The 24,798-nt window shown below is 39.4% G+C and overlaps 1 protein-coding gene across 1 annotated transcript in view; it reads right to left on the reverse strand.

The window, feature by feature from the left end:
- Window positions 1-24,798, reverse strand: part of POU6F2 (POU class 6 homeobox 2) — a gene marked incomplete at its 5' end in the record, with an annotated part of 311,507 nt that overhangs the window by 53,726 nt on the left and 232,983 nt on the right. Inside the window, one exon of the mRNA XM_084279767.1 lies at window positions 1,626-1,772. Within this exon, the coding sequence (XP_084135893.1) occupies window positions 1,626-1,772 (147 nt within the window). The remainder of the gene's footprint in view (window positions 1-1,625; window positions 1,773-24,798) is intronic.

A 24,798-nucleotide genomic window follows, 5' to 3' on the forward strand; every position in this document is an offset into this window, starting at 1 on the left:
CTTTTCTTCCAAACCAATACCCCATCCCTCCAGAAATCTTAATAGGCTTTTGAGAGCCTCCATTTAAAGCTGGCTGCATAAAATGATCCTTTGATGAAAAGGGATTGAAACAAGGGTTAAAGTAGACATTGAAAGGTTATTGTAGAGGGCACATTGTTCATACAATCCTCCTTTAATATGTGTGGTGTGCACCTGCGATAAGATGATTCATTAGATAAGGCCTCACTTTGACAAGCTCCATCGTTCAACCCTCGGGGTAGTGATGGAACAATTCTGCACCCACCCAGTAAATATAACAAGGTCAGCATTTTTTTTTCCTGGGACTTGAATGGTGATAGTGAAGCTCAGGATGCATCTTTGTTTATGTGTTATGCTAAAGAAAAAAAAATACAAAAAAAAAAACGCCAAAAAAAAGGCGGCTCCTATAAAGTGTTGTCTTTTATTTTTTAATGGGCCAAAATAAAAAATGTCACCCATGTTGAGATTAAATAAGATGATGAAAGAAAATTACCAGGAAAAAAATTGATTTTGTTTGCTTTTTCCATGTTGTAAACAGTAAGAGTAGAAATTAAACTTTAGATTCGCATACCATCCAAGCACTATCATTTCAATAAATGTTTACCCGTGCCTAACAACCCCAAAACCACTGTGGATATCACCATACGCCAAATTTGTGGCATTTAGAATAATGGCATTCAAATTACTCAGTTACTGGGTCCAGTCATAAGTTATAGTGATGGATTTGTTGCAGTGACTTTATATGAAACAAGTAGTTGTGTTAATTTTAGTCCTAGTAAATGCAATAAAGAATGACAGTGGCCACAATCTGAAAGCTACTTAAGCCTGCTGCACCAATGGAATTATTTTTATGTATATGGATTCAGATGTTTATCTTTCTGCATTATATTAAGACTGAAACCAAAATAGTTTGCAACAGATAAACAGCTCCCAAATGCAGAGATAAACAGCTCCCAAATGCAGATAATGCATGATTTCTCTCCTAGACACACCATAAATATTGCTCAATTTTCTGTTTGGAAAATTTTCTTTAAAGCAAAATTTCCTCCCAAATTTGCATTACAGACTAGACGTTTCATTGCAAATTGCTTAATTTAATCAGTAAAACAGCAAAGAAGTAAATCATCCAGTGAAATCCATCCCGGATACTTCATCACAATTTGTGTTCCCTTACTTAAAACATTTAATATCGTTTTAGAAATTAAGTGATACAGAAATGCTAGAATTTACAAAAAAATTGTAGTCAATAGGACAGCAGCACTTTCATATAGGTGTGTGATTAGGTATATATAAGTGGAAGAAGGCAGCTGGTATGTTTTTTAAGAATCACAGGGTTGCTGGGCTTTTAAAATACCATAATATTACACTACTGTGGTTGAATCAGAATAAACCAAACTCTAAGCCTTTTCTATCTTGAAAGCACATTCTAACCGCTCCTAACTTCCTCCCAGTTTTCAGACTTTCCATTTCTTACCTCGTCTGGCAAATCAATATTTATTTATCTTCAATATGTGCACTTTTAAATTGCTGTCATACAAGCGGAACTCATTTTTGTCCCAAGATCAGCCTGCCATCAGAATTCACTGTTTGCTCCATCTTCTACTCACCTGTCCTTGTGCATTAGTGACGAGTTGACCTGTAACCCCCTGAAGACTGGAGAGGGCATTGCCAAAGGCCTGGGAGCTTGCTATTGAGCCCATGGCTGCCGCTGCTGCAGCCGCTGCTGCTTGACTTGCTAGCGGATTATTAACCAGCTGAAAAAAAAGAGAAAGACAAGATCATGGTAACCCCTCCGATCAACACAGAAACGCAGAGTGCTAAGTGGATAATATAAACGCGATTGTGCTAATGTGGGGAAAAAACTGTCTACTCCAAGAGCTCGAGTAGTTTTGAGAGGTTCTTATTTATGAGGCTTCGGTGTCTTTGACAGTGAATGGTTTTTAAAAAGCCAGAGGAAATTCCATGTTAATACTGAAGAATAAAATTCTTTTGTTTCACCCTTTTTTCACTTTTTTTTTCATTTATGCTTGATGTGTTTCTTTAGGTGGAACTTGCTAATGCCACAGGTGTAGCAGCCTAATCCTGCTGTAAACAGCAATCAGTGAAAGATTAGCATCTAATTTGAACTGGAGTGGGATATTTACTTGAGGATATTCAGAACAGTTTTACTAATGATCCCAAAACCAACCCCCCCCCCCCCCGCAGATCCTTTACATTTATACCATTAAAGTACTGGTTTCAACATGCAGATATTTCACAGCAGAGGACTCAACTCTGTGATTATGTTCAGTAGAAATCGCCTAAAAATTCGAACTTCATTTGCAAAATATGATACTCAGCAATTTACTGCTTCTCAACAGCGAATGATTAATTGCAGTATTTGGAAATTATCAGGAAGTGAAGCCCACTGCAGTCAGTTCTACTGGGGTGCTTCACATAAAGCATCTATGTCATGGCTTGCAGGTTAGGAAACTATCGGAATCCCACAGAGAAACCCTCATATCAACTCTCAGGTTTATCAAACATACAAAATACGTGTTCCTCTGTCAGAATCAAATGTCCTCTAAGAGATGTCTTGTTTACTGGATTATTGTGAAGTTTCTATTTTCTTATCCTTTTCTGACACTGGACAAACTTTGCAACAAGCACAGAGGAATAAAACTAAAAAAATAAAAAAAATAAAAAAAGTGCTGGGAACCATCACCACTAGGACAGCTGTCCTGAGAACAATCAAACTGAGTTCAACAGGCTGAAAACATATTTTAGAATGGGTTTGCCCCCTAAGAATCATTGCATTTTAGCAGAGCTTGCAAAATGCACATTAGCAGGGTAAAGTAACTGGAAGTTTGAGGCGGGGAAAAGTCTGGGGACAGCAAAGACATTTTTTTCTTAGGCTGAGGTGAAAATGCTGAAGCTAACTCATAAAAGCTTAATGTTTGAGCTGAAATTAGTAGGAGTTCTAAATCCTTAGATGACAAGTAAATTATCAATCTTATAGAAATGAGGAGTCATAGACACCAGTAAGGGATGTACTCCACAGACAGGCTCTGCTTCAAAATAGGTTATAAAAAATTAATCAGTGATTAGTAGATGTTTTAAGCATGTTACAGCTATGAGTAGTGTGTATGTTATAGATGTTTAGAAGCCCATCAGTAGAAGATGTCAGATATGGTTATAATCTATGCTTATAAGAAACCTACTTGTCTGTGGGACACTGCAAAATCTACAACAATTGATTGGTCATACATTAAAACATCTATTAATCATTCATTAGCCCTTCATGAAGTATTTATAAATGGAACCTTGATATAAAGTGTTGCCTAAAGGGGCGCCTTGGGCACATCCAATCCCTCTAGAAATTGTAAAGTAAATAACTAAATAAAGATTAGTAGCAATGCTGGACAGAAAAAAAAAAAAAAAACCCAACAACGTTGTTGGAGGAAATATTTTGATTTGGAAAAAATTGTTATATGAATCTCCAAACCCAGTGCGCTGCATCCCATAGCAAGAAAACCAAGCAGGAATAAAACACAAAGGGGGAACTGCAATGACTGCTTGATTAGCAGTCTTGATGAGCTGTGAAGAGAGCAAGTGGAGCCAGGCACAATGACAAAGGCAAAGCTGGGGCCCCGAATGCAGAGTGCAAGTAATTCCACTGGCTGCACAAGCTGTGGTCCCAAATGTACTTACAGGCACTCCTCAGTGATTTTTGGGGTGGTGCTGGAGCAGGGCAGTATAATGCCAGATAACAGAATAGATAAACTTGTCAGCTCGCTGCTCGAAGCATCGACATTTCTTTATTGCCCAAATCAGAAGCTGGTAAACCCTGCCTCTCTCCACAGCACTTCGTGGACGGCACTGGGACTTGGACAAATCCCCTTGTAGCTGTAAATACTCGGAGAAGAAAGGGGCAGCAGCAGGAGCATGATACTTTCAGAAAAGGCTTTCTATTGTCTTACTAGGCACCCACAAATTGCCGTACCTATGATCCTACAGCATCTGAATGTAGGTATAAATGATAATCCTGTATGGCTACATGTATCAGTCAATAAGGTACACCCGCTGCTACAGTTCACAGCTTCAGCTGCATGTAGGAACAGTTACTCCAGAGCTTGTGAATCTGGAGACTACAAAGGGTTAAAACCTTTTAAAAATCAGACTATCATCTCATAGAATCTCCTTTCCATTTTTCTTGCTCCAGTTTTCAAAAACTGTACATTTTCAAATACAACAAGAAAATTTAATTACAACAAACCCTGGAGACACTCAGGATTGCTTTTAGTTGCATCACAGAGATAAGCTACTTATTAAAAATGATGGCAAAGACTATGATATGCATAGGTATCCTAGGTAGTACCATGTTCCAGGAAAAAAATCACTGTGAATGGGCCAACTCACAGGGTAAGAGACTTCCAAGTGCATATAAAAACATCCCTATCTATTCATAAGTCTGATTAAAAAAAAGAGAAGATGCATTTTTCTTTGAGCGCTTTTGGAAGCTGTTGACTGCAAATTACACTCTGTTAAGTTGGCCTCTCTTATATCGTGTGCAACTTGGGAATGGAGAAACACACCTCATTTCATTATATGTGGACACCAAGGTAACTTCTGATACATTATATCTTGCTTTTATTTTAAAAATAAAATCTCTGACTGGAGACGCTTATGCTATTTCTCCAGCACAGGCTGAGATCACTTACTGGTAGTATTAGATACACATTCTGTAAGATCCCACAAGGGGCTCTTCCTATTTTGTCTCTATTTAAATAGTGATTTAATTTGGAACACTGAGGCCTTTGGAACTGTCAATTCCTGTGCAGAAGTTTCTGCTCTCACTCAAAACACCAAGCTGTAACAACAGGTACTAGTGAGTAGTGCAGTTTAAAGTGGCAGAGCAGCCCACTCAACGATGGCTCCGCTAACGGCATGATTATTTGGAGAAGCAAACTTTGAGGAAGAATCTGGTAATAACCAAGTAGCTTCAGTACATTTTATTGACTTCCCGGAACTGAACTTTTCAAGGAAAAGCATATAAAAGTTGTTCTGTTCTCAGTGTAAAAGCAGAAGCATTCCACTGCAGCAAACAGAACTCACAAACAAAACTAACCTGTAAAGTGATGGGGGTTGAAAGAGGCACTACATGCAAAATCCTAAAAGTGTGACATGTGAAGTGAGAGTTTCTAGGCTTAAGAAATAGTCTTCAAAAAGCGCAGCTTCAAGAGAAGTGTGGCAGAGTCAATGCTGCAAGCAGTTTGCTTAAGAGCCACAAATACTTTTTTTCTTCTGGGAGAGTATCCTCTTCCTCTCTTTTTTTTTCCAAAGCTAACTTAGTATCTCAGTGAACTTACTGTGAGAAACTGATCAGGCATTCTTGTGAATACAAGATTTGATAGCCTACAGAGTAATTTTAGTTTTCTCCATAAAGGGGATATCGTACTGAACTTTCGTTCCCCCAGTCTGGAAACCAAAGAGGCAGTTTTACTCATCACAATATCACTCATTCCAACAATATAAAGAAAAAAACCAGACTGTTTGACTGATGAAATGAAAATCCAAGACACTTGAAGATGCTAGATCATCATATGAAAAAATGGGTATATAATGAAAGGTAAGGTCAGTATAAGAATAAAGTTAGATGTTGTGTGTTTTTGAAAGGACTTTTGGGTGAAGCCAAGTGTGAAGATGCTGTAGCTGAATGCAGCAATGGAGAATGGAGGGACATACCATGGTATAACAGCAGCCATAACTTCCCTTTACAAAAAGGTGTCGGTGTTTTTTTCAGGAAGGCTGTTAAAAAAATAACGTTACTGGGTATCTCCTAGAGATTAAATTAGTGAAAAAAAAAAGCAGTATATTAGATTGGGACCAGTAGATCCTCAGTCTCTTATGTTCTCAGACAATCCTTTCTGTAGGGAGCATCACACTGCTAGGTCAGCTACTGATTAGCTACTGAGAGTGTTTGCCTAAACCTATGCTTTTCAAGTGAAAACAGTAAAATCATTTGATTTAAATAAATCTAAAAGTTGAGAAGAATTCAGGAAGGGCTGTCAATCAGAAACACATGACATCTTTTTTTCCTATCTAGACTATGTGAAAAAGGAACACAGAAAGAAAATTTTTATTAGAGTGGCATTTGCTTCCATAGGAATTTTTAACTGACAAACTATAGGAATTTTATCTGTGTTGAGAATTCATGTTAAAAATCCATTTTATTCCATTTTTTTCACATTGGCTTATGAGACAGAATCTGGGTAATAGTCACTTGGACTTAAGGGAACCTAAACATGAGGAGGAACTTCTGTACCAGAGTCTCCATCTCTGGAGATATTCTCAACCCACCTGGACCCTGTCCTGTGCAGCCTGCTCTGGCGGGGGGGGGTGGGGGGGCAGACTAGATGATCTCCAGAAGTCCCTTCCAACCCTTACCATGCTGTGATTCTGTGAAAAAGACTGTTTCAAACTGAACACAGGCTTCTGATGATATTCTACTACCTTCTTTATTACTATGACCAGCCTTATCATGTGCATTGGGTATAGATGGCAAGGTTTTGGTATCTGGGGAACTGCAGAGGAAGAGGGGAGACAAGAAGAATGAACACAAGAGAGTGAACACCAAGGACAGAGAAAGAAGGAGGAGGCATTCTACAGCACAGCTACTCTGTAGCCTTCCAGGACCCAAGCTGGAGCAGATGGATGTTTCCCGGTGAAAACTGTGGTCCCTATAGAGCCCCCCCCGCCGAAGAGCAGCTGAAAAGTGTGAAGAGGAAGAAGCAGCAGAGAGGAACTGGACTGGACTGACCATAGCTGCCCATGTTCACCGCACTACTGGGGGTGGGTAGAGGAGTCAAGAGTAAATGAGTGAAGTTAAGTCTGAGAGAGGGGGGAGGAAAGATGTTGTTTAATGTTTGTCTTTTTGTTTCTTACTACCTGAATCTAAAATTAATTATCCCCAAGTTGGGTCATTTTTGCCCACAAAAGTAATTCATAAGCAGTCTCTCTATCTTGACCTATGAGTTTTTTAATCTTATTTTCTCTCCCCATCCCACTAAGGCAGTGAGCAAGTGGCTGGGTGGGTGTTTGGCTATGTGCCAAAGCTACCCACCACATCACCCAATTCTAGTAACCATAAACGATATCTAACAACAAGAATATGAATGTGTCTTCACTAAGTTGAAGACATAGAAGCAGAGAATTCCAACCTAGATACCCATACACTTGGTTGCTAAACATGAATGGATTGATGCAGAAGCACAGTTCCCTTGGAAGAACCCAGTAGCTGTTCTGGAAAATTCTTTGTGTAGTATTAATGCTTATACTCCTAATTGTCTTCAATATGCATGCATATATATATATATATATATATATATATATACACTTTTTACAAGTTGATAGTTTCCTGGACCTACACTAAACGCAAAAATCCCTGAAGATTTCTGAGGCACTGGAAAGACTGTTTCAACTTAATCCTGGGAAAGCACCTAGGTACCACAGTGATGAGTGCCAAATAAATGTTTGCAATAATGAACAATAAGATGACCACTTAGCATTTATATAGAATTTTGCAGCCAAATTTTTCAACTATGTGTGCCTGAGCTCTGATGGTTTAATTTCTTTTTAGGGTCTTAAGCAAAAATAAGTCAAATTTTCAAGAAACCAGTGAACATGCAGATAGCAAGAAAGTCAAGGAAAAATATTAAAAGTAACATAAATCAAAAGCGGTTGGTTTTATCCAAAAAGTACTGTGATCAAACATTGGAAACCCTGTATGTTTTACATATTGGTTGGATTTTTTTTTTTATATTGACCCTCCCCTCCCTTCTTCACAGTTTATATAATAGGATAATTGCAACATTTAACTTTTATAAATGAACAACAGGGTAAAATGTCTAATAAAATGGTCGTCATAAAGCCTAATCATGCATATCTCTTCAAAAACATGCCCCAGCAGGCAAATTGTTGAAGCAGATCCCAAATTAAGAAAAATAAATAAATAATTTGTTCTGTCAACATTTATTTGTATAGCGCTGGGAGATGATCAACCTGCACAACGCAGTTACAATATCCAGACCCATCCGATAATGATGCCCAGATACTTCAAACCTGCACAGGTCTATAATTGCATACAGTTCTAAATGGTAAAAGTTCAAAACAGGCTATTTAGAGAGACATTTCAGTATATGCACAAACATCAGATATTTACGTGCAGAATACTGTGTAGAGACAAGGACACTGGGATATCTGAAAGCACCGACTTGCCACGGACACTTAAAATATCTGGTTCTCACAGATACTTAATCTGCTCATTATATACATTTATTGTGGCTTAGCTATTTGCTGTCTAAATCTATGCTGAATTTCCTATCAGAAGTAAGTACTGATAGTGGTATCACTGATGCGACATGACTTGATTCAATGCAAAGCGACGCGACCTGAGGTGATGGGAAGCACGCAGTGCTTATGTATGACTTGATATGACATGGATAGAGGAGGATGCACAGAATTTCTCACAGTATCTTTGTAAACAAGGTGCTGCTGGTCAAATTGGAACCAGTCTAAAAAAACTCTGATAACAATTTATGAAATAAAAGCGGGCTTCTTTTTAACAGAACTGTGGCAAAGTGAATAAAGAGCAGGCATCCTTCACAGATCTCTAGTCCCACACAACTGGCGACATGAATAATGAAGAGCACATTAGGGCACAGGCCAGGAGTGAGTGGAAACCACCCCAGCCATTTTCAGTTCTGCTCTATTCCTGATGCATAGAAAAGAGAAGGGACCTGGAGGAAAGGGATCCTGGTTGAGTCTAATCCTACAAGGTAAACTAAATGGAAGGTGTCAGCATGTCTGAGGCTGGATCTTAACATGTTTACCAAAAAGAAGAGCTACATAGTAACTACAAGGCGTAGCTGACTGACTCCTTTAGCGCAGGCCAGTACTTCCAGGCTACTCCAGTCCTGTGAGTTCTAGGCTGCCCACACTTGCAAGTATGAAATGCTCCAGTCTGTGTAAACTGGCATATGCTGTTCCAGATTTTAATTCAACAGAGCCATCTTGGCTTAGTTACCTTTGTGTTTATGCAGTCTTTAAAATACCTACAACTTTTATTTTGTGCACAATGTAAACATGCTGCAAACAAACTGCCTCATCCGGTGTGCTGAAATCGTGCATTGCTACTAATCATAAATTGCACTGGTGCTGATAAGAGAGGAAAGATTACTGAAAAAAAACCCAACCTGAATTCTCTGAAGTAAATGTGTGGCAAGAATGAAAGCATAGAGCATCTCCTAAACTTTCTGGAAGGGACTGCAACTCAGCTCATTTCAGGTTGATTAGTTCCTCGGTTCCTGTGTTTGTCTATTTTAGAATGATTTATCTGGCTTCTGAAAGATGCTTTCCCCACAAGAAAAATGGTTACTTCAGGGCTCCCTTGCTGCTAAAAAAATGAACTCTTATCAAAAGGAAATTGCCATCTGTCTTCTCGGATAAGAGCCCAGCACTTGGTTCTCAGTGATCTAGCCTCTGTAGAAAGTGTGTCAACTGTGAGACACACCAAATTAATCTTCTTAATCTAAAACATTTATTTGATTTTAATTTGAATGTGTGAATGGCACGTACACATGTAAATATGACCATTTGCATATATAAATGTTAAAATTGCAATGTGAGGTCACACCATGATAATATGATGCTTCGGGTTGGGTATTTTAGAAAATATTTCTTAAACAGCCTTGTTTTACAGTACAATATACATTCTCAGTACGCATACTTGGCACTGTTTATTCAAATATTCATAGTAAAAATCAGACTTCTAGGTACGTACCTACTCTTTTGCCCTTTGAAGAATAAATCCTACTTTAATACTTAGGGACACACTGCTTACTGAGAACATACATAAGGCTTCTTTAAAAATTCTAAGCCAGCTGCTTAGAAATAGGCCATCACCAAATAGGTCTGCTTCCATGTAGGCTAAGGGCATACACTGAAGTCTCATTGGCTTGAATGTGAAGAAAATCAGATCTAAAACCGGAACTATGTGAATATTTTTTCTTGTCTGTGCTTTTAGCTTCCAACTTGACCTTACTAAATACACCAATTTGATATAAAGTTGATTAATGACACAGATGACTCCTGAATGCAGTGGAAAGATTTCTGGAAAAACCCGAAATCTGGTTCTGAATCCAGGTATGTAGAAAACTGGAAGGATTTGATCCACTGTGGTTCCATCACGTTGCTGAAAACTCAAAATGACGTAAACACCATAATTGATGTCATGCGTTTGAGAAGTGCTTTCTATTCTGTTAGGTTTCTTGGAGAATATATGAGATATCAAAAATCAGTTGAGACACTGATTTTTAATTAGATATTTGGGTTTTGCTGAAATCTTGGCATACAAAATGAGATTTGAGAAGTGTGAACAAAGTTGAGGGAAGCATTCAGTTTGAAAACCTTGAAGTCAAAAGCACATTTCTAATAAATTTAAGGGGTGAGTGATGGCCACTAAAAGAAGTGACTTGAGTGAAAGTCTGTTTGAGAATAGAGGGCATGCAAAAAAGGATTCTGGGGGAGGAATCCCTAAGCAGGATGCTGCTAACATTTTCCTTGGGCACTATTTTGTTACTTCAGTACAGTTCTGAGTGCTCAGTGACAGACTGGGAATGGGACTTTGTGCAACCATTTGCTCTGTGTGTGACAACAGGGGGATTACTGCTGCTACTTTTTTTTTTTCCCTAAATATAGAGCAATGAGCAATTAAGTGCCTCCGCTCCTCATGCTTGTACCAGCCCTGTATGAGCATATTGCATCTCAGATGGTAGCAGCCTGCTGCCACATTCACCTTTGGAAGGCTTAATTAGACTGTAAAATGTCTAAGAAGGCACTAGCTAACACAGGGCTGACCACAGTGCTTTAAAACCACTGTTTATACATAACACACATGCACTATTCCCATTATCACCAGCAGTTCTGCTCTGCACATATAAACTGGTACAATTGCATATTTAACCAGTCAAAAATTTTGCCCTTATTGCAGCTCCTACAGAAGAGAAAAGGCAGAAGGGTTAATAGTATAATGCAGCCACGTAACAAACATTTCCACAGAGAACCTTCTCTCCTCCCAGGCACTTCCATCTCATTTGGTGTCAGCAAGAAACCTGCTCCCAAAACAAGCTGCAAGTCCTGCTGCAGAAGCAGCGCTACCAGAGCACGCTTACACATGCTGCGTGGGGCTGGACTGTGCTCACCATCAGCCAGGAGATCCCAGGTTTAATTTTGTTAATATTCTCCTGAGAGGTGTACAGAACACTTACCAGATATTTTAAATTTATTGATCACATTGAAAGTGCTTTTTACTTCCCCCGCCCATAATTCAGCCATATCCCATCTTTCCTGTGACTCCTCCCTGGTTTTTTTTAGGGGATGGCTATAATTTTTTTTTTTTTTTTTTTTTGGCCATGATTAGCACTCCTTCTGCTTTTAGCTATTTGATCCCTTTCCTCTGATCTCTTATCTCCAGCCTCAGCCACTTTTTGTTCAAGTCACTCTGGATCTGGTCACAATGGGTTTTCCATATGGGAGTTCACACAGTGCTGCAAAAGCAGCAGTAAATCTACTGTGTCTGTAATGCTGCCATATTAATTCCTAATCAATTTCAAAGCTGTATTTGAAACTCATACATTTCACCTCAGCAAAATCAAAATAACGTCAAGTTGCCAACAGCAAATGAAACTTGGAAATATAATTAAAAACATATAGGCTAGGAATGTATTGTTTCTGAGGTCTTTGCAATTGCCACTGTGCTAGGCACTATAAATTGATGGCAAGAGGGTATATGAAACTGAGATCCTCTTATAACAAAAGCATAGCTCCATATTGCTTGAGGTAACAGAAAAACTGCTGTTAGCTGAAAGTGAGTGATGACTGCAAGTAGAAACCAAAGAATTTTTTTCTTTTTTGCTGCAAGGATCAATTCCAAATTGGTTAAAATCGGAGCTGGAGATCCTGCAAAGACTGCTTAAAGTTACTCTGCATGCAAGTCCTAATGCAGTCCTGGGCGAGCTCAAGAGTTTGTGTTAGTATGTTCTTGTGACTCTGATTTTTCTGCTTCCCAGATAATGACAAGGTGTGACTTATACTCCATGTTATACACGACATTCCACAAAATTGCATGCAAATATTAATTTATCCCCATGCTGATACTACTGTATTTTAAACAAAAGTCATGGCAAGGTTTCGCTCCTATCATGCTCTTTTTTTGTGTGTGTGTGGAGGCAGAATGTCAGAAATAAAGCCTATGTTATTATTCGGTATCTTACTGCATAGCCTGAGGAAAGTCTAATTATCATTTACAATAAATAATTTCCTCCATATTTATTATCAATGGAAATCTACTCATAGACATTCAGGCAAGGAATTCTGCTACATGGGCAAAAAACCATGTACTATCTTTTTCAACAGCAGCTCAGCTTACAACCTGAATGTCTGTAGCTTTTTCATTAAATTCATTATTGCCTTATTGTACCTGGTCTCTTGTTCTTCCATAAGGCACTGTCAATAGACAGACAGATGAATTTCTTCATGTTCTAAGTATTTTCTACTTTTATCTGTTGACCAGATTCACAAAATATTTATGGGCCCTGTAGCAATTCTTGTGCTTTACAAAACAAGGGATTTTTTTGTGCTAAAAATAACATAAGGTCCCAGTTCTTAGTCTGATTCTAATTTCTCTTTGCCAGTACATAAATCTGGTGTAATTTTAATGAGGTCAGCAGAGGAGCAACCGGTTAAAACAGAGGTAACTACTGCCAGAATCAGCCCCTTCAATTTCTTATAGACTTCAAATCTGCAATAAGGGGGAGTGACACACTTATCTAAAATAACCAGAATTAGCCAATTACATTGATATTTTATTTAAATCAAATATTCTCACCAAGGGCCTGATTTTTTTTTTTTGCATTTGTTCCACTGTAAACTACAGAAGCTATCAATTGAAGTCAGAAGTCAAAACATTTACACCTACAGCTGTGAAACTAATGGATTTTCCCGTTTGCAGACTGAAAAATGCCCTTGAAACACTGTACTCACCCCCTCAACAAAAAAAACCCAAACCCAAAATACAGCTCAGGCAGATCTGGAGTGAAAAAAAGAAAAGGAAAAGAAACACATTTCAGGTGACCTAAAACATTTAGTTCAGACCAAAATGATTTCTTGAAAGGAAATATAAAATGCATCACCCTCAGAGACAGGTGTTTTTGAGTGGAAATACTTAATTTCAAAGAAGTCATTCTGATGTGCCTTTTCCTAATCTCACCCATTTTGGGGTGGGAGGAACATACAAGTGTTTCTAACTACCTGCTGAAATACACCCTTGGAAAGAGGTCTGCAGACCTCTTGGCAGCCACTGGTACCGGTGGGTGCAACTGATAATTCTGGGGTAAGACCAGGGTCAAAAATTTTGGTTTTGCAGGCAACCCAGTGAGACAACACAGTTGTTCCAATGGACCTCAAACAAGGCACAAACTGGGATGGATCTGGCCTCAGTGCAATTAAGGCTGGACCTTTTCATTACATCTACCACATTCACATTACTTGTCCAAGCAACAAAAATAAATGCTCACTATAAAATACGAGGTACGAGCTGTTGGCTTTCCCCATGACAAGAGAACACATGCATGGTTTCCGACCACACCAGGAGAAACAGAAAAGGGATGGACTAGTTAGAAGTATTAACTGAACACAAAACAAGGACGCAGCTGCTCTGTATTGCCTGTTTCCTCTAACAATAGCAGCAGTCAGCAGGCAGGTAACAATCCTCTAACACCTCAAAGAGACAGATAAGGACTGTGACTGGCAGAAGATCTGGTGAATGTCAGCCAGCTAAAAGAAGCAAACAAAATCAACAGCCTAAACTAAGCCCAAGCTGTTACTTTTGTGTGGGTCCAGGAGGCATTTTTCTGGTTGTAGCTGCAAGAGAGGAATGCTGAGTGTGCAGAGAGGGAACTTCTTTTCTCTCACCTGAAGACCATGAGCCAGCCGAGTGTTGCAGGTTGCTAAGCCATCTGCACCAAGGTCTGCAGGGAGTGAGGGACAAAGGTCCATTCGGCAAGTTCACTGTAACTCAAGGGTTCCCTGATGCTTCCACTGGTGAATCCCACAGTAGGGATATCGAAAGGCTGCTTCTCGCTACTGGTCTGACAAAGACCTAATTTAAAGCAGATGCACCTGATGCACTGTTAGAAATCCAAAATATTTCCTTTGATTCCAAGAAAATTACAGTGTTTATTTCAACCAATGTCAGTGAAATCAGACCTCTTTCTTTCTTCCTAACTAATATTCCTCAAAAAATAGAGTGCCTCTTAAGAGCCATCAATGTAACAGGTGGAGTCCCATGAAGGTCAGCACAATTGACCCAGCTTACAGCAAGGCAGAATTTAGCACACTGATGTTAGCTTGTGAAAAATAAAACAGAAACATGATGGATATTAAAAACAGTGTTAAAACAGTGTGTTTTATACAGTAATTATAAGGTTATTTCTCGGTAATTCAATCTACCAAGGGTGAAAATATCTTTTTTATTGTTGCTTATGATGGTAGTAATTCTCTCTGGCATCTGTAAAAGCAACAATAGCTTTTCATTGATTTTGCTTAAAAGGAAAGTTCAGGGTTAGAAAATTAGTATTTCATGTGGAAACACAAAAAAACTTTCCAAAGTATATGCAATGGAAATCGTAATAATTATGTATGAGGAGGAAGTCAGTCTTGTGATTAGGGCCCCTGGGCAGACTTAGAAACCTCACTAGGGCTCCAATTCTTCCATATATTTTTTTTTAATTTCCTGTCTGAAAAATTAGAATAAGCCCCCTCTCTTTCTTTCATCCTGTTTGTTTGTTTTCTCTTTAGATAATAAACCTGGAGGTCCAGTAGAACTGGATTACATGTGCACATCCAAGATCCATATTGAAGTCGATTTTCTTTTATCAGGGTAAACCTGCATGCGAGATATTTCTTCCTGTTTGCTGCACAGTACTAGTGACTCATGTATCTATCTAGCTTTTACATAAGTTGGGCACTTCAGCCATTGCAGTAACACATATACAGGTAATATTAATGGAAGCCAAAAAATACCTCTTAGGTAGAGAAATGAATGAACATCCCAGTGACTAGCAAAGCTGCTCACAAAATGTAGGTCTTTAACTAAGAAGCATGTAAATGGTAAAAATAACTACAAGGGGCCATTTCAAAGTGAAGGCTGACTTTTACACAAGGAAATGGTGGATCCAGGAGAGCACAGTGTAATATGGCTGAATCTGTTGCTGTTTATAAATTAACTGGTTCAACTTTGTTGGCTTACATTATCAGAAGACCCTGCATGAATGAAAGGCTTGTCTTCTCTCTGAAGTTGCAGTCTCACAACATATATAGTCTTTAGAAAACACTAATTTTATCACTAATGCTCAATTACACTTTTTGTAAGATAAATCAACTACTCGACTTGCCACTGCAGCAGTGGAGAACTCCCTAACACATCCCCCCATTCCTTTAGCTTTCTGTTTATTCACACTCTTGCAGTAAATGTCACACATGATACCTTGTTTTTATCAAGTCCTGTTTAAAAAGAATTACAGTAACTCATATAATACTTACTTGAGCTCTAGACCTAGCACTCTCACTATGCAGAAAAGATGACTCACTTGTATAAATGACCCTCATCATATGGCTGTTAAAGATAATAAAATCAGGGGAAAAAATTGTATGTCAAGCAACAAGAGCTATACTTCAGAGTACTACATGCTCCTTATTTATGATTGGCGCTAACTGGCCTCCTACTCCACTTTAGGTTATTTTTACTAAGCATGATCTACTTTGGCTTCCTTGCCACTACTTCTTTGCTCCAGGAAAGAAGTTGGAGAGTCAGCATAGACCATATGCTACTGCTATCCCATGGAGCAGTCTTGAGTACAGGGTGACTTTCAGTCTTCAAAATACATCATTAATTAGCCAGAACCTAAACTGGAGATGGTGCTTCACTCAGGGGAACTGAGTGATGATACTGGAGGGGCACTGAAAGTTAAGATTCTTCTCAAACAGCTGAGATTGACATCTAGTGCTTACTAGGTATTCTTCACAAATATCCTGGATTATATATGTCCAATAAAGCCAATGGGAAAAATGTGAGTAATCCAATTATTCCTGGGGTCCCCTTTACCTCCAAGGGTTGTAAAAGTTTAGGAAAACTGAGTACAGCTGGAGACCTGCTCTTTGCACACACCAATGTACGTAAGGTAAGAAAGAGTCAAGCCCTAACACTGTAAAACCAGGAATTTAAAAGTAAAAACAGATGGACGAATAATCAAATCACAGCATAATAGAATGAACATGCAGCAATAAGAAGAAAGGAACTACACGGCAATGTTGAACATGGAACATATTTGCCAAACCTGTATCAAAAATGTCCTTGAAGCCAAATTACAAAAGACAACAAGCATAAAAGGAAAAGTGAGAAAAAGGAATATAAGAAAGAAAGAAACAAACAAAAAAAAGCAATCACAGCTGAATTGAATTGGTTGCCTTTAGGACTGAGCCCTGGAAGTCCATGACTCTGAATGTGTGTGCATGTGTGTTTGTGTATAAGAAATGTGCAAGAGAATATAGGTGAAATGCAGGATTGCTCCATGAACTTTAATGAAAAAATAACAGCCTAATATAGGCTGCCACCTAATATAGGTGAAATGCTACATCACAGAAAAAAAAAAGAAATATGTCATATATACATTTTGGAATGTTCCCATTATCCAAGCAGAACACAAATAAAAATTGTATATAGAGATTAATCTCACCAAGGATAAAGAAAATTACAGGTCTTGAATTATATTTACAGAAGCAAAGCACTGCTGAGCTAATAAAAGAAATAACTATTTCTAATGTATGAACACAGGAGTGCTGAAACATAAAATAGTGGAATCACAAGAACTACTACCAAACATACAACGCAACATAAAAACACTAAATCCTAGATTAGGAATAGAAGAGAGAAGACTATAGGTAAATCAAAACACTTATGTACTTCTGTCATCTTTCTGCATCTCATGAAGCCTATACACCAGTCCCGCTGTGCAGAAGATCTAGGAGAAGAAATGATAGGCATACATAAGTCATTGCATAAGAGATGAGCCTTTAATCTACATGTGATGATATTAAAAACATGCAGTCTTTTTGACTAGTGTTCTTTTTAGTTTTACAAAATAGTGTCACAACCATTCTGATATACCCTACTTTAGTGTAGGAGAAAAAACTGCAATAATGCTCCTCTCAAGCCCATATTCTGTCACACAGGTATAAAAATGGTCTGTGTGGGAATGCCATGAGCCCACACTGCAGTCACATTTGTGTCTTCTTTCTCTTCAGGGAATGTCCCCAACACCTGCTTTCAGACACTGAAGCCAGTTACCCTTCATCGTTTCAATAGTTCGTAAAGGGAAACCGATGCTCTTGGCGGGTAATTCAGAGCTTACATGACAAGGTCTTGTTCTAAGCTGTGTTTCAAAGAGAAATCTTCTTCCATTGACTGTGGGGAAACTGAGCACACATTTAAGTGGCTCAGTTAGACAACAGGCACCAAAGGCCTGGTACCTTGTACCAGCACTCACTGCAAATGGAGTTTGCCTAATTTTTGGCTGCACTGCACACCAAGTCCCACTGCCTGACTTTGGGTACGTCTATGGGTTACTTCATAATTTAGATTTGAGCAGAGACAGTTAAGAACCTGCATTAATGGCTCACCTCTGAGACCTAACTGTAGAAGACTATAAAGCCTAGCTCCCAAATGGCAAATTTAAGTCAAACGATCACTAAGTTAAAGGACAGTGTGACTATCTCAGCATCTAAAGCAGAATGATGGATTCAGGGCATTGCAGCTCTTCTCTTCAGGAACTTGTGACCAGTCTCTGAGCATATATGCTGACTTTTGGGCCCCTCACTACAAGAAAGTCACTGAGGTGCTGGAGTGTGTCCAAGGAAGGGCTAAGAAGCTTGTGAAGTGACTAGAGAACAGGTCTTGTGAGGACCGGCTGAGAGAAATGGAGTAGTTTATCCTGGACAAAAGGAGGCTGATGGGAGACCTTATCATAGAATCATAGAATGGTCTGGGTTAGAAAGGACCCCAAGAACCATACAGTTCCACCCCCCTGGCACAGGCAGGGCCACCAACCTCCAGGCACGATCTAGACAAGGTTGCCAAGGCCTCATCCAACCTGGCCTTGAACACCTCCAGGGACGGGGCATCCACCACCTCTCTGGGCAGCCCATTCCAGCACCTCACCACTCTGTAACAAACTAGTATCTAATCTAAACCTTCCTTCCTTTAGTTTTAATCCATTCCCCCTTGTCCTACCATTGTCTATCCTTTTAAAAAGTTGATTCCCCTCCTGTTTGTATGCTCCCTTCAGGTACTGGAAGGCTGCAATGAGGTCATCCCACAGCCTTCTCTTCTCTAGGCTGAGCAAGCCCAGCTGTCTCAGCCTCTTTGTAGGGTAGGTGCTCTCTACAATTCCATGAAAGGAGGTTGCACCCAGGTGGGTGTCAGTCTCTTCCCTAAAGTAACAACTGATAGGACAAGAGGAAACGGCCTCAAGTTGTACCAGAGGAGATTGGGTATTACGAAAAATTTCTTCAGTGTAAAACAGTTACCAGCCATTGGAACCAGCTGTCCAGGGAAGTGGTTGAGTCACCATGCCTGGAGTTATTTAAAAGACGTGTTGATATGGTGCCTTAGTGACATGGTTTAGTGGTGGATTTGGCAGTGCTATGTTAATTGTTGGACTCAATGACCTGAAAGGTCTTTTTCAATCTAAATGATTCTGATTCCATGATTCTGTGAACTCTTACAATGAAAGCAGACTGGAAAGAGCAGCAATATAGAAATGCTTACCCAGGCCACAAAAAAGCATTGACCTTGCTAACACGGCAGTCCCCTCTCCCCGCTTTTCATTCAGCCTAGTTATCCTGGATACAAAGTTAATGAAGACAGACCTCTGCACCAGCTTCAGTACCCTGCAAGTTCCGTATGGCACAGGGTAAGCCCAGGTGCCTTAGGTTTTGGTACAGAAAAGCTGCTGATGTGCTTACATTATGTTTCACTTTAACCACAAGCTCATTTCCCATGGATAATAAATACTGTATTCCATGTTATAAGGAAATTGATAGTAATTTTGCATCTGTTTTTAACAAATGAATACAGAAACTCCTGACATAATAATTAAAAATTAATCTTTAGATTATTCCTCAGTGGTTGTTCTTCACTGACTATCCCTGGTTGGTTGTAGACCGCGCTTTCTGCAGCTGTTGTACACTGGAGTATTACACTGGAAGGGAAATCACAGCAAATCCTGACACACATCCCTCATCTTTGCTTTTAAGCACTACTTATGCCCATAAAAAAGTGAAGAAAATATTTCATCTCCTAAAAAGAACAGCTGAATTTATGCCCATTATGGTCATTATTGCTAACAATAGGACACTATTGGTATATCTTCTCATCACAAACTTTTTAAGCTGGGGTCAATAATCTCTCTGCGAGTTCATGAAATACTCAAAAGCAAAACAACAAAATTACTCCGTATAAATCAGCCTGATGCAGATGAAATCACATTCCATTTCAGAGAGAATACAAAACAATCCTACAATCTTCTGAATGTTGCTTTAATGTAGACTTCTTTCAAGAACTTTAGAAACTAGCATTCAAACCGTAATAGCCCATAGAACATTGTAAACAGCTTATTTTAGATAGAAATCACATCACTTCTAAAATAGGGTTCATGTACTGACCGGCAATCAAACAGGGTGAACCAACTGAGTTAGACTGCAGAAGTTTTCCCCTGAGGATTAAGGTCTGGAAACTCAATTTGTTCTACTATTACATTATCTATAAAGGGTGGTCTCTTGCTAGTTGGCTCACCATCATGCCAAATCCTAGCACTTTAAAATACATGTATTTGATATCTAGAAGTTGGGGAGGAGTGGGGGGAGAAAAAAATCTAACTGGAATTAATCACAGAAAATTGTGGGGGGGGTTAATTCATCATTACATTCTGGAAAAAAAATTATTCAAACACTCTATATTATAAAAGGAACTTGCTTTATTGTTGTGTTGTGAGGAATCCATTAATCATACTGAAAGGTAAAGAAATTGCATTTTTACTTTTGTAACGTTTTAATATAAGATTCTTTTATTAAGAAACATAGCTCAGGACACATTTCTTAGAGATTGATCCTCCCCTAGGAACTCAAAAAATCTAGGTCCTAGTCCTGTGCCTGTCAGGCTCCTTGAGTGACCTTGGACGAGCTAGTTAATCTCTTACTAACTCATTTCTCCATCTGTAAAGTGGAGATAATCGCAATTCCTTTGTCTCGCTTGTCTGCCAAGACAGCAACGTCTTTGGGAGCAGCAAATGTTACAGACTGTGTGCTCGCATTTCATCCAGCCCAGTGGCCTGTGATCCTAGCCTGTTCTCCCAGGTAGTTTCCTACCACTCACTGCAGCTCTGCATCTTTCTCAATATCATCTTTGTTTTGCAGGAGAAGATGGAGGTGTGAACTGCTTTAAGATAGCAAAAGTGAACAGCCTGTATGATTGGTGATGACTGTGATTTGCTTCTGACACTTCAGTAAGGCAGAGGGGGATTGGAGGCAAGGCAAAATTACTGAGATAAAAAATATGAACTAAGGTGTAAGAAAAGTCTGCATAAGGAGATACCTTTGAAAAAGCTGTCTTTCTTTTGGTCTTTTTATTAGTAATACTTTAAAGAATATTAATTTTAGCAGAGTTGGGGCAATAACTCATGCCAAATAGATTTATTTAATGTATTTTTGCTTTCAGTGTTGTCTAGATTGATGAAAAGGAACTATCTGTATATTAAAAATACTACTTTAATGACAGAATGGAAAAGCCAGCAAATAAGTAAGTGCTAACAGCATCATTAGAGCTTCAGCAATCTCCGAATGCTGCAACAAGAGCATAGGGCTGAAAGCGTGCCAGGCTGTGATGAACAGAGGCAGACAATGCTACCCCATGCTTTTCACACTACTCTTTTCCACCCAACCTAGGGATCCTATAATCCCCCATTTCAGATGACTGGTAGCCTGCTGTTCTCTGGAGAGACTTTCCTGTTGCTGCCCAGGTCTGGTGGCTGCATCCTCCTAGGCTCTCTGGAAGGAATTCAGTAAAGAAAAATCAAGGAGAATTACTGGTATGGCAGCAAGGCGAAGTATGAGAGTCCAAAGGAAATATGTTGGGCTGGAGGAAATGGGCTGAGAAGGGAACCCTCTTAACAAAAAAGATGAGGGGTAGAGTGTAGCTCTACAAGGGCACTTTGCTTGTGAAATTATGGCAGGGTGAGGTGCAAGCTGGCACCGTGCATTTACGGCATGCATTCTTGGACACTTCTGTGCAGTGCTTGCTTGTTCTGCTGCTGTGCCATTAATTCAGTAGGAGGGAGAGAAAAACTTTAAAATAATTGCTATGAACATCATTTGCATTTAGGAGATCACACACAAAAGGTTATGCTGAGGTTTCCTGTAGAAATGCAGAGCAGAGAGCTGTAGTGTCCTGGCTTTCTACAGTTTTCAGCAGCACTCAACTGCTTCCTGCAGGCCAGAGACAGGAACAAACACCATTTCCAGTATTTATATACTGCTTTTATTTCTCCTATATTTAGATACTTTATTTTTTAACTTTCCCTGGCTGCTCCTCCAGCCACTGAAAGTTTAAGGAATTTGACTGAATTCCTAACAGCCACAGGGAATGTGAGGACTCACCTGTGGGGCCTGTTGGTACACAAGACACAAAGTTCCTCATCCTCAATTTGGCAGCAGGGTAAACCTTGCCAGCAGCCGCTGGGACAGCCACAGGCCCTTTGTACCAGTTGTGTATTTGGGACCCTACACATAAATATCTCATGTTCCTCCTCATTATGGCAGCCCACCCATAAGCTTTTCTCAGTTTGAAGAAGATGACCCCAAGTTGATGATGACATAAATATTTAATGTGGCCTAGCAACAGTGGGTAACCTCTCCACACATCTTAGGATTTTTTCCCCTTTGTTAATAAGCATAATTAAATTTTAGCCCACTGCTTTGCAACTGGCTAATCAGTTTTCACACGTTTATCCCCTAACATGCAGAAGGAACAATGTTCCTTCATAATACAAAGCACACCGGGGAGAAAGCTCAGGAGGTACAACACCTTTCCTTCCAATTTGGGTGTGTTCTTAACCCAGTGATTTGTCACTGCTACTGCATAGGAGAGAAAAACAAACACAAAACTGCCAAGTGTATAATACAAGTCCCAAAGCACTTGATGTGGAGATGTTACCATTATTTTTACAGTTGGAGTATATCTTGCCAAATTTAAAACACTGTACACTTTCCCACTCTATTCAAATAAGAAATGCTTGAGGGAGTGCCTCTGTCGCTAAGGGCTGCCAGTACCAGACGCTGATTTACCAGTCCTGGAACCAGGGAAATGCTTTTGTTTCCAGGATGAGATCCTGTCTTTACACCATGAAGGACTTCTTAATGTCACTAGGCAAGGAAGGCTCTGAATGTGGTGCTCTGCTGAGATTTCTACTGACGTTTCTCACATGCAGACCTTTTAAGAGAAACTCCAGGATGAAGACAAGTCACAGTCATAAAGTTTTAGTTGTGCCATGAAGACAAACATCCTAAAATTCACAGCCGCTCAGATCAATCTCACTTATACTCCCTTTTGTACTGATGTATTGTACTTGACCTTCTACAGAGTTGGTTGGTCCTGATCTACACTGGCATGAAATCAGACTTAGGGCTTGACAAAAAATCTGACTAACGCTGTCAACAGAAACAGGAAAATCACGTGTTTGCAACTGCTTTGCAATTAATATTGATCTGTATTGAACATCTTTGAATTACTGTTCTGTCTTTTTATGAAGACTTCATAAAAGTTAGCTATAGATGGAAGTATGAATCGAATATCAGGACACTGCAAATATAATAAAAAGAATTAAATGCTTCAGATTATCAATCTATTTTCTTGTAGTTAATTTAGGCAAAGGTATTATCTAAACTCTACTGCAATAAGCGGTATTTGAGATTGTGACTTTTCTCTATCACCACACTACCTAACATTGTCTCAAATTATAACTCTTCTAGGATTAGACAGATTTACCCAGACCTACAGTGTGAGGGCAGTCTTCACTACTCTTTATTCCTTATTCCTGTGTGTTCTCCTTTCCTAGAAAGGGTCAGCAGACCTGTCTTGCTCCACTCATGTTTACTTTAGTTTATTTCTCTTCATTTTAGTGGCCACATGAATCCCATCTTTCTTACTCATGATAATAATGTATGGAATGAATGGAATACAGAGAGAAAGCAAGCCTGGGTTAGAGAGAGGCTGCTGAGGCCTTCAAGAAACATCTGTCTTAAATGACTAGAAAAGAAAGGCAAGGATGAATACCAAACACTTTAACATAAAATTACGAAAATGGCATCTAAATTAAGCCTTCCATAATGATCTACAATAATACAAAGGAGATGTTGCCTGCAATCCTAAGCATTTCCCCCCCTACTGAACCTGTTCATAATCAATGAGCTACAGACATATAGATACTGCTGAGTGAAGGAGCAGATAAAAAAAGAAGTCACCTGTCAGTATTATAACATGCTGCTAATGTTGGAGGCTTAAAAAAATTCAAGTGGAGGCATCGTTGGGCTACTAATTACACTCTAGGGGTTACAGCATGATAATGGAATTTAATATTCCTTGACTTTGCTCCCCATGTTGCAGGCTATTAACATAGAATTAAAGCAATGTCCCTGAAACTACCACTCACCTTTCACATTTGAGTGATTTACAGCTAGGGATTTGATCTGATTTATCTTCTATTGGAAATTTTTCCAGGATCTTCTGGGTATTTTCCTAGCACAGATGCCAAGTGGCAGACAGGTCTACACTGTAATCAGGAGCAGCTGGAGTCCTACTCAAGCCCATCTAGTTCATCTCAATGCCACAACAAAGATGCAGCAGTATGGATTTCAGCACAGGTTGTGTAAGTGTGCCTGGGATCCTGAATGTTTGCTTGGGTGGCACGTTTCATTTCATTCCCTGTCACAGTGCCTTAACTTTTCCTGGCACCAAATCCTGCTTCCCAGAACCCAGCTTGGGTAAGTAAACACCTCTGCAACACTACTTCTGCATTTTCAGGGCAGACCTAGCCTGGACCACCCTGCATTGTTAGAGGCCTCGGATTCCCCAGCAAGAGAGGTTTATTTTGAAAGACCTGGAAAGAACAAGGAAATAACTCATATTTCTAGCCAGACTGGCTGCTGTTAAAGACTCTTGAGATACTTATTTGGTTTTGCACATAAATGCAGAATTTTCTTACCCCATCCCCAAGAGATGCTCAGCATTGTGGTACTATAGCACCAGCCTCACAAGGAACACGCTGCAGATACATGTCCATCTTGAGGCTGTCCGTCTGCCTGGCCTGTAATGAATCTTAAATTTTCTTGAGATCACTGCTCATCACCTGAACAAGTACTGAAGAGTAAATGAAAATAGCCATCCCATGAAAAAAACCCAACAAAAATCATTTAATGGCTGAAACAAAATGCCATCACTGCTGTGATAACAAAAGGTTTAAAGTGCATTACTGTCACTTCTCTATACACTTGAGGGCTGGCTACTGGGTCAGATGGTGCAACAGTCCATGTAATCTCCTGAATGGAAAAAAATTAGGCTCAAAGTGCCAAATA

The sequence above is a fragment of the Gallinula chloropus genome, assembly GCF_964237585.1.
Source record: "Gallinula chloropus genome assembly, chromosome: 2".
NCBI lineage: Eukaryota > Metazoa > Chordata > Aves > Gruiformes > Rallidae > Gallinula > Gallinula chloropus.